This window comes from Cibotium barometz, chromosome 4, assembly GCF_041138505.1.
Source record: "Cibotium barometz isolate CiBa-2024 chromosome 4, ASM4113850v1, whole genome shotgun sequence".
NCBI lineage: Eukaryota > Viridiplantae > Streptophyta > Polypodiopsida > Cyatheales > Cibotiaceae > Cibotium > Cibotium barometz.
In genome coordinates this window covers 57,848,808-57,859,846 of record NC_141049.1, presented here as the reverse complement: position 1 = coordinate 57,859,846, position 11,039 = coordinate 57,848,808, and the positions used below count along the sequence as shown (strand labels likewise).

Sequence of the window (11,039 nt, the reverse complement as noted above, 5' to 3'; positions counted from 1 at the left end):
GAGAAGCAAGGGGTTGAGTGGGGGTGCACCGAGGGAGTCAGATAATAAGGGGTGGGGGAGTAGCCGAAGTCAAAGGTACATCACTGTTGGACAGTGGTGGACTGTGGTTGGATGGTCAAGGTGTTGTCCTGAAGGATGGACAGTGGTGGACTGTGGTTGGATGGTCAAGGTGTCATCCTGAAGTTTTGCTTTCCCCTTGTCCCGTATAGTAGTAGTGGCGGTTGCAATAGAGGCTATCTTAGGCTTCCATTGAAATTTGGGTGATTTCGAAAGCACGGGGGTGGAAATGGTGTACCTTGGGTGTAGGGGGACCCAAAGTTTCCGATTGCCTTCATAGAAGTGTTGAGCTTGGAGGAGAGGCTTTGGGATCCACCTGTAAGTCATTGCAAAGAGAGGCTAAGGTTTTTGGCAAGGTTGGTTTGCCTTTGTGGAAGGTTTTTGCCAAAGGTTCTATTGCACCTTGTGGGCTTGTGGTTGTCAAATTGGGGGTCATCGCGCGAGAGGTACAAGGAGCTAGTTTCGCCAGGGTGTGAATTCGGGAAGTGGATCTGTGGGGAATCCAAAGAGTTGCAGCACTTTTATAATATCCTTGGGCTACAAGGAGTTTCTTGGACACCCAGGTGTGAGGGTTCTTGCATTGTGTGCCTCGGGGCCAAATTTGTACCTAGGGTGGGTGAGGCTTGTTAGTGGGGTTAGCAACAATGGTGGCTTCTTTGATACAGTTTTGGGTAGTTGCGGAGTTGAGTGTTGATGAGGGTTCATGAGGCAATTGCGTATTCTCGTAGTGGGGAGAGGCCTCTTTTTGGGTGGCATGGAAAGCAAAGTGATGGTGGTTAGTGGAGGGAAGTGATCAGCTTGGGGTGGGTGATTGGAGGACAAGGGTTCTTCATCTATCATTAGGACAGTAACCTGCCAGTGTGGCTGTCTTTGCATCCCAATCAATTTGACACCGGTTGTGTCCCATCCATCCACGCCCTAAAAGGATTTCTTTGCTCATGGTTCCTACAGGCATCACATAAAACGTCCCTTCCAAGGGGTTATTGCCAATGTGGAACAAAGTTGTGATTGTGCCTACACATTGAACCGATTGTGAGGCAACTATAGTGACTTTGGCTGGGGTGTTCATTAACGGGGGCCTCTCAAGGGAGAGTCACGTGTCATACGATATCAAATTCTAATTAGCTCCTGTATCAACAGGAGCCAACTTTTGAGTGAAACTTGTTGGGGTGGTCATTCCCAACCACAACCGAGCGGGTTTCACTTCCCATTCCTCTTCTTCAAGGTCTACTACTTGGGCCATGTTGACCATGATGTTTTTACCCCGAAGTTTTGCTTGTCTCTCTTTGGCTTCTTGTTGGGCTGTTTCTTTCATCGTTTTATGTTGTTTCTTGTGTTGTTTTTGGTATGCATGGCTTGGAGTTTGTGGTTTCCCTGTAGGAAAGTGTGCCCAAAGTGCGGCGGGCAATTTCTATTCCCAATCATTGTGGCTAGCCTCAACGGTTTTGGTCAATATGGCACAAAGGACTTTATTTGTGCTCTCGGCTTGGCCATTGGCTTGGGGATAGTAGTGGGCGGATTTCATATGGGTGACTAGGAATTCTTGTAATAAGAATTGTATCGCTTGATTGACAAAGTGTGTGCCATTGTCACTCATGAGCTCAAGAGGGCCACCCAAAGCGAGTGATCACTGATTCATAAAGGAATTTAGTAGTGGATCTTGTGTTAGCTTTGTAGGTAGCCCTAGGTTCGACCCATTTAGTGCAATAGTCCGTGGCCGTTATGATGTATCGAGCTTGAGTGTATCGAGCCTCTGGACTAATGGGCCCTATGAAATCAATGCCACACTTCCCAAATGATTGTAAGGACACGACATGGTTCAAAGGCATGTTGTCCTTAAAGCGTGGGATTGACACTCGTTGGCATTCGTCGCATCGTTTGACATATTCAACCGCGTCTGTCATTAAGGTGGGTAGCCCTGTTTGGGAGGACTTTGCGAGCAGTGACATCTGATGTGAAGTGTTGTCTAGCACTAGGCAGAGTGGGCCTGCTAAAACGAAGACATATTTATCTTCGTCGGACCGACAAACACGTCATCTTATGATTATGTCCTTCCCTTGCTTGTAGAGTTTTCCCGCACTTGATTGGTGAGGTCCTCCCATAGATCGTATTCCTTACTGCTATCAGTCAGCTTTCTGTGCATCCTTCCTTCTTTCTCTTTTACTTCCCTTTCCTGTTCCTGACGTCCTCTTGTCAGTTTTCCAGTCTGGATTCCTTCCAGATTTCCTTCCTTCTCTTCTCTCCAAACAGTTCTGCTGCTGTAGGTTGTAGTTGGCTCCAATTCGGCAGTTTGGGCCTCGGCTTCTTTCCTGCGCCAATCTCCTCTCTACTCTTAACCAAGTTTTTCCTGTCCAGATTTTCCTTAAGATGCTCTCCGAGGGGTGAGCTCTCCGAGGGGTGAGCTTTCCTACATCGGCCTCACCATCCCTTGTGCACTCTACACTAACTTGGTGATTTGTTGTCGGACCCTTTGCTGCCCTGCCCACCGTTCTAGATTCTTTTTTTGTTCCGGCTTGGCATTCTTGTTGTCAGCATCTTGACAAGTCGTGTGACCTTGTCACATAGCCATCACCTCTGATGGTTTCTCTTGTTCTTTTCTTGCCCCATGGTCTACCTTTATCATGTTTATAGCAGGATCATCTCCTTCTGGGTTTGCCTCCCTTTGTGGCCTTGCCTCTTGTAGTTCCTACAATGATGGCACTGAAAGATGGTACAGTCATTTTGTCTATGCGCTAGACCCTTGCAGTAAAAGCACGCTCCCCTTGATCCAAATTTGCCACGCCCTCTTCCATAAGGTCTGTTGACTTCAGGTCCTGTGGCGACCTAGTTAACGGCGGCTGGACCTTGTTGCTCCTACCTTTCCACCACCCTTGGATTTCTGTTCCGAGTATTATATTAACACGTCTCAGTAGAGTGATTGTTCCTCCCACATGCAGTGCATACTTACTACAGAGTGTTTCTTAACTGGAAATCCTCTTTCATGTCCTCTTGATTGTTACACATCATGCACCAGACGTCTGGTTTGAATCCGGATCCTACGTGTCCTTCGGCAATCTTTCCTAGGATGGCCTTTAATTCATCCTAAACATTTACTGCATGCTTCCTACCTTTCTTTTTCTGGGACTTCCGCTCTTCGGCATCCGACTCCTAACTAGACTCTAAATCCGAGGTGTCTTCTCCGGAATCCGATTCTGAGGTTTCTTCTTCCTTTTGTCCTTTTTCTTCTTCTTGGAGTCTTTGTTGGTTTGCTTCAGGATCCCTTCAGCTTTGGTAGCTCCTGCCACCAATTGTTCGAATGTAAGGGTATCCAAGTCGTATGAGGCTACTATTGTTTGGAGCTTTTCTCTCAGTCCTATCACGGACCACTTGCTCAGCGTGGCTGGAGCAGGACGGTTGGGCTGATCTAGGCACATCAGCATTGCTCGGAATTTAGATGCATAGTCTTTTGTTGGCCTCTTTTTCTACGTCAGCCTCTGCTGTAGCTTTTCCAATACCTCTTCCATTGGTCTTGTCTTTCCTGAATCTTTTTAGGAAAGCCTTCTTCAGTTCTTCAAATGTCTGGAAGTGCTCCAGATCATATTGTGCGTACCAGTTGGTAGCTTTGCCACCCAAAAGTGTCGCAAAATACTATGTTATTTGCGCGGCAATAGAGCTCTGGTGGCCACACGAACATGGTTTCAAAGGCAAAGATGTGGGCATTTGGATCCTCCTCCCTCTTGCCCTTGAATTTAGGATACTTGAGGGACATCCTGCCCATAACTGCGAGTTCTTCTCCTTCCTGAGCTTCTTGCCTCCTGTTTGGTGCTCCTGTTTGGTGGCTCCTGGTGATCTTCTTCCTGATTCCTCAGTGGTTCTTGAATCTATCTTTCCAGCTGATGTGGAATTCCTTCTATTACTCTTCTTGGATGGTGCATTTGTCCTTCATGCTCTGTAGCCTCGGCCTGTCTGCGGTACCGCATTGCTCTGTTTGACCTACCTTCATTCTACATGCCTGCTTCATTGTGCTCTTATGACTCTCTCTTGAACATTCATAACCCTAGAATGTGCGCACTCCCTTTCCCTGGTACATTCCAACTAACTTTAATTTCTGACTTCCTGATTCCTCAGTGGTTCCTGAATCTATCTTTCCAGCTGATGTGGAATTCCTTCTATTACTCTTCTTGGATGGTGCATTTGTCCTTCATGCTCTGTAGCCTCGGCCTGTCTGCGGTACCGCATTGCTCTGTTTGAGCTACCTTCATTCTCCATGCCTGCTTCATTGTGCTCTTATGACTCTCTCTTGAACATTCATAACCCTAGAATGTGCACACTCCCTTTCCCTGGTACATTCCAACTAACTTTAATTTCTGACTAATTGTACAGGACACCTCTATTTTCTCACTCCCCTACCTGGCGTACTAGTTCCCAAGGACGATTTTCAAAAGTGTCATTGTCTGGTTAGGACCCGACACTTACGTGGTACCTGACCACATAGTCCGCTCTCCGGAGGAGATGCGACTAATGCAGTTATGCCCAACGTGATAAACCAATGCATGTGTTGAACTATCATTTGCCTAAGTGCGAAGAGATTGAGTGTGAATGCAAGTAGGTTAGTCCATATGGCTATCCAAATTCTAGACAAACAATCACATCCAGACAAGAATAACTTAACGCAATATTGAATACAACACAGATAGAGATGAATAGATAGAACGCAACAATGAGACAAGACACAATCCAATCCTGAATATTACAGTACAATGCGTTATGAGAACTCTGCCCACCATGAACTACCCTCTTAACTCTCCTCTGTCTCTATTCAGTATTGTTTCTCTCCTTAGAGCCTCAGTGGGCTCGACATGTATCTCCATCCCGACAATGATGCACTCCTTCTACAGTCTTAGCCTTGTGGACTCGACTCACCCTCACTCCTCTATCCCCTTATCTAACTAATCCCCCTCTTTCCATTACAACTACAGGTACTACCCGTTCATCAAGAAGTTGTTAGAAAACAAGAGATCCAGTTTGTTGCACAACGATCAGTCCAACAACAATCTAGGTGGCAGTCAAACGGGCTGGTTGGCTGCCAACACACGGCACAACCCATCGCCTAGAGAACCCTCGACCTTGCAAGTACCTCCAATGAGCTTCCATGCATATATCCTCTACTTTAACACCACTTCATCACCAACACAACCCTGCCCTAGCTGGTGTTCTTGCCAACAAAGAAGCCTCATCTCTCAATATCACGCTGCTATGAGGTCAAGACATACTCTCATATTGTGCCACGACGATCTGGACCGCTATCTGCCCATGCAAATCATTCCATGGTGACCCTGGTGCTCATTTCACCAATTATAGGGTGTATATTGCTTCTATAAACTACCTAATGCTGAAGGAGCCATGGCACTTTGACAACAAACGGAGGCCTAACATGAAGTATCCCTACATCACATATCACTTTCCAACAATGCCTACTATCAAAGCTACCCAAAGCTTCCCACTACTTTGCCCTGCATCCGGGTATGGATTGGTCTCTACCTATACTACTTAACCTTGGCCATCAACTTCGTGGCATATTTCCACCTCGACAATAGCTTCACCAACGACTTCGGTGATACAAGGACATGGTCATCATTAGGAAGGGGGTATGTAACCACTTTGTAGCTTTCACCTGCCCGACCTACCGAAGGTGCTTTGCCACCCATCTTATTTGTGTAAACAAACATTCTTTGTAAGACGGTGCTGGAACATATAAGCGGACTTACCTTGTATGTAATGTCAAATAGGGAAAGCCTAAGGACTTAGTAATAGAGACCAGACTATTTAGACCGGCTTAGGATGAGAACTAGTCAATTGTGTACAAGTCATTTTCGATAATAAGCGACGGAAAATCATTCCCTTGCAATAGTTTACTTATTAGCTCTTCTCTTCCCTCTTCTTGCTTGCTTGTATGCCATTGAATCTTGATCGCTTAATGGATGCATACTAGATAGGTTTGATTATAGGTTGTCTTCTTGCATTAGCTTCCCTTCATTCCCCGCCTTTTATGAGAGAGAACCAATGTGAAGGACCATCTCTTCTTGCCTCCATCTAGGCATAGAGTGCTCGCTCTTCATCCCTTTGGCAAAGCACCATTCTAGTGTGATAATGAAGTGAGAGGATGTGACAGATAAGCTAGTGCACCCACATACGGAAGTTGCATATTGTAGCTCTAAGACAAGACCCAATGGCGCATGCTTCGGCCAGGCTAAGGTAAGCTATTTACTTGAACATTCACCAAAACGAGAACACGTGTGCCTTACACAAGGAAAAAGAAGGGAGAAATGCAAGAGTCCTTATTGGTTTCCACCTTTAGCAGTTCAAGATCGAGTAACCATCTCTCTCATTGAGAAGCAAGAGTCCTCAACCTTGCCTCCATTGGTGTCACCCCAATGGAGCTATGCAATCGGCAATAGAGCAAGAAGGGAGAGAACTATGAAGAGCTCTATCTCTACCTCAATGCCGATATGAGTGCAAAGAATAAGGTAGAGATGGAGATGGAGAAGAGTGAGAGAAGAAAGCAAGCAATCTTCACTCTATACACTCACTATCCACAAGCAAGCAAGGAAGCATCAAGTTTAGAGCAAACAAGCAAGCTATCACCAAAAGAATACAAGACTAGACTCAATTGTGATAATGGGATTACGTGTTTTCTCAATGGCAAAAAATGACTTATATACAAGCCTCTTTTGTACAATGCCTGGCCACTTGAGGGCTCAAACACCTCTTAAATACAAACCTTTTATGTATAATGCCCAGCCGCCCAAGGAATGTCTAAGAGTCCAAACCTAGAACAAGACAAATGTCCTAGGCGATGTATAATTCACCAACATTACACAAGTCATAAGCTCAGTATAAAACGATCAACCCACATTACACAAGCCATAAGCTCAAATGATATCCCAAAATCTATTACATAAAGCGCATTCCATGGTTACAAGAGATGTAGCAAACTAGTGATGTCGCCTGTCCAGAGTAACGTTAATCAATGTGGTTAACTTATGAACTTTCTATGGGTGTATATAAGGAGTTATTGGCTCCTATTCACATCTTAACGATATGGAAACGCTATCTTTTAGATATTGGATTAACCATAAAAGCTTATTGGCTCTTATTCACATCTTAACAATATGGAAACACCATCTTAAATATGCCCCTTTTAAAAAAACTATGTTTAGTTTTTAGATTTTTTACATTTGGGGGAAAAAAAATCAATCACAGATGCCTAATCCACAAGGCCCCATGTCTAAGCAATCTCAATTGCCTATCACCAAGACCTTTTGGATATGCAGGTTTCTTATCATTTATATGTTGATTGTACTACAAAGGATAGCATGTAGCATGATGGAAAAACGTCTTCGTATGGTTGAAAGTATCAAATGTGTAAGCTTTGGAACCATGTGGCTTTTGGTTGAGTGTGCAAAGGAATATCGAGGAGCATGTTAGGTAGTGTTTGCTTTGCCAGAGCGTGGATATTGAGGAGCATAAAACCCCTACTTCAATTAAGCCTCTCTCAACCAGGAGAGAGTATAACAATGGATTTGCCAATGATGCCCTTCAACAAACAAGCAAACAAGCACACTACATGCATGTTCACAAACCTATGTATGGTTTGAATACTTTGCAACACGTTTTTAAGTATATTGCATGCCTCAATTTTTAGTTGAAGACATGTAACCAAGGACTGCAATCTCTTTCAATGGGCTCTATTCAATTTTAAGGGCAAGAGCTGGAGGATCTTATGTCAGTGAAACAGCTAGAGAAGGCACTGCAAACTATGCAAATATTTTTCCATACAAAACCAAAACAAAAATTCAGCGGGTAAGAAATTTCAACAAAGGTTTCTTCTGAAGTTCAAAAACCAACCAACATATGCATTGTGGGCCGATGAGTATCCTGCATTCTAGAAAGCTTTTCGTGTAAGGTAAACTGTTAGAAGCCAGAGGAATGCCATGAGGCTGACACCATTAGTATGGACAACTGTAGGGCAGGGTTGCATCCGCAGCTCTCTACTGAAGCTTGGGCCGCGAGCAGAAGGCATTGCTCATGTTTCCTAGGAAAAGAAGCAGAGCTCCGAAACGGAATTTGAGCTGTAGCGAAAGGCCTTGTTTGTAATTGCTGGGAAAAGCACAATAACGTTCAGAGTCCAACAGAACAACACACACCCCTCTCAGTGTCCGTCAAGGCACAAGGCAAACACCTTAATTGCCTTTTTTGGCTTCTCCTGTTAATTCTACCAGCAGACCCAGAAAGAGTAGCAACTGACCTTCGTGGTTTGTTATAGACATTGGACTACTATGATTCACAAATATATTTTAAGCCGTCTTTGAAATAGAACCTTCTATTCACCACAAACACTCTACATGAGGCATATGCAATACGACCAAATCTGTGCTGCTATAATGCAATCCAACCACTGCAAAGGATAATGTCGGTAAAACTCACGACAGTAACAGCTTGTTAGTAACTACATGCATGAAGAGAACATCACAATCACATATTTTGAACAAAAGTTGGACATTACGTGACTCATGAGAGTTCACTCTATTCTCTACCACACAAGCATAATATAAGCATCAACGCTTATCCACCCCATGTCAAAACTGGAAGAAGCCACTCTGGAACCGCTCATCGTAGAGCTGCCAATGACCATACCTTGCGATATCAAGGTGATTTCTGATGGGTGTCGTTGACTTGCAGAACACTTTCAAATTCAGTAGCTTCTCCTCAGCCTCATCTAAAGCTCGCCTTGTCAAATTCGAGCATCCCGTCAAGTCCAAGTGTTCTAGATTGGTGCATCCATCCACCAAGGACAACAGGCCTTGATCCGAGAGCTTAGAATACCTCAGTTCCAGGTGTTTCAAGTTCGGCATCAGCTTCGAAAGCACATGAACCTCTGCATCTGCATTTGCCGGTGATGTGGTCCGCGAATACTCTGGTGGTAGTAGCCTCTTCCTTGCAGGATCATAGTCTCCAATGAACCTATTTCTCTTCAAGACAGTCAAAGACTTGCAGTTGAGACCTACTTGCTCAAAAGAGTAGCTTGTCAAGTTTTGGCATTCGCTCAAGTCAAGATGCTCAAGCTGTGGACAGGCTTTAGCAATTTGATAGATAGACAAGTCCACGATTCCACAAGATGACGCAACAGATATATATCGAACAGATGAGCACCTGAAAGGGAAAAAGATAATACAGGATTGCATGTCAGAACACGCGTATGCTATCTTGAATATAATATTAGATCACTACCTGAATTGTGATGTACGTGCGCGCACAATTTTAATACTTAATTTGCATAATTATGTACCCCCCCCTCACAGCAAGACAAAATTGGGACACCATGTTTAGCCTAGATAAATCCCTTATAACATCAACCAAACAATTTCAAAATACCACTAGTGTGAATCACAGAAGCCGATGAAACAAGAAAAGCCATAACACAAACCATCTTGCTTTGTCCACATGCATAAGCAAGACATGTGCGGGGGTAAATCTATGGACACACATCTCATGCTATGAGGATCACCATTGGTCAGTTGAGGGTGTCTCCCAATTGCCTTTTGATTGAGTACAGAGGGCTGAAGGCATCCCACAGAAAGAGCGGATATGCAGACTATGCAAGACTCCAAGATAGAGACACTTGTTCAGAGTCCAGACGCCCAGTTTCTTATGAGATATGGGGGAGATTCCATTGTCTTTTCCAGAATGCCTTTGGCCCTCTCACATGCATGATGCATTTTAGAGATCAGAAATGTTTGGGCTTGTACTTGTGTGCGCTCCGTTGTCACCAAGAGGCCTTGATGAGGCAACACCCAGAGAGGTGGGATCAGCATGAGTCTTCCATCACACACTTCTTCGGCCCCTACCGGATGGCTATGACAACCGCTACCCAGCCCCAACAGGATTGGAGGAAGCAGACATATCTTAGACGTGCTAACACAGCTGACCTCATGATCCCTTGGCCCCGTGCATACGTGGTGTCGTTAGAGAGACGGTGGAGTCCCTCCAAAGAGGTAGATGCCGGCCATAGAGAGGCACCGCCACTGGAGGTGGACGTTGATTCTTTGTGGTGGCACACCATTTCTTTGTGTGCACCATGTGCTACGCAGACCCGGCAGATGGTTTTTTTCATTTTCATGTTTTTTTAACATCCAGTTTACACATGGATCACATGTGTTACTTTTTGGTCTCATAGACCTTTGGGTATTTCATAGACATTAATCTCTCTCTCTCTCTCTCCCTCTTCGGGCTATACATCGACGAGGTAGAAGACTATATTCAGCGAGGAGGTGGAGTCGGTGGGTAGATCTCGGACACGCAGGTACATATTATGCTATATGCTGATGACATTATCCTGATTTCAGAGACATGGGAGGGACTACAGCAGCATCTAGGGGCTCTAGAGCTTTTCTGTAGAGACAGGCCTCACAGTGAACCTTGGGAAAACCAAGGTTATGATCTTCCATACATCGCTAGCAATAAGGAGGAGATCTGTTTTTATGTTTGAGGGCAGCCAAGTAGAGGTCTCTACATCTTATGTATATTTGGGGATTACATTCACCAGCAGAGCCGGGCGATTCTCTATGACGCAAGCAGCCCATGATCGACTCACCCGAGCCTATGCAGCCTTGGCTATGCTAGAGAGACAGAGCCATCAGGCACATTTCCAGGAGCCCCGTACAAAACGGTGGCTTTTTGACACTTTAGTCACCCCAGCCCTGATGTACATGGACCCAGTTTGGACACCAGGCTTGGCAGCCTCCACATGGAGCCAGATAGAGCGCCCACAGGTCATACTGCTATCCTGGATGGTTCATAGCAAGCCATCCGTTCCCCATGACATTGTGAGAGCAGAGTTTGCTGCCACCACCGATGCTAGTGGAGGCACTCTTTCAGACAGTATATTTCTTTCACAGACTCAGTGACATGCCGGTGGACCGACTTCCGCGCATTGCTTTTGA

The 11,039-nt window shown here is 45.0% G+C and overlaps 1 protein-coding gene across 1 annotated transcript in view; it reads right to left on the bottom strand.

Moving 5' to 3' along the window:
* Positions 1-8,507: 8,507 nt before the first annotated feature.
* Positions 8,508-11,039, bottom strand: part of LOC147639431 (F-box protein SKIP1-like) — a 56,491-nt gene continuing 53,959 nt past the window's right edge. Inside the window, exon 2 of the mRNA XM_086791265.1 lies at positions 8,508-9,249. Coding sequence (XP_086647391.1) covers positions 8,676-9,249 — 574 coding nt within the window. The 3' untranslated portion in view covers positions 8,508-8,675. The remainder of the gene's footprint in view (positions 9,250-11,039) is intronic.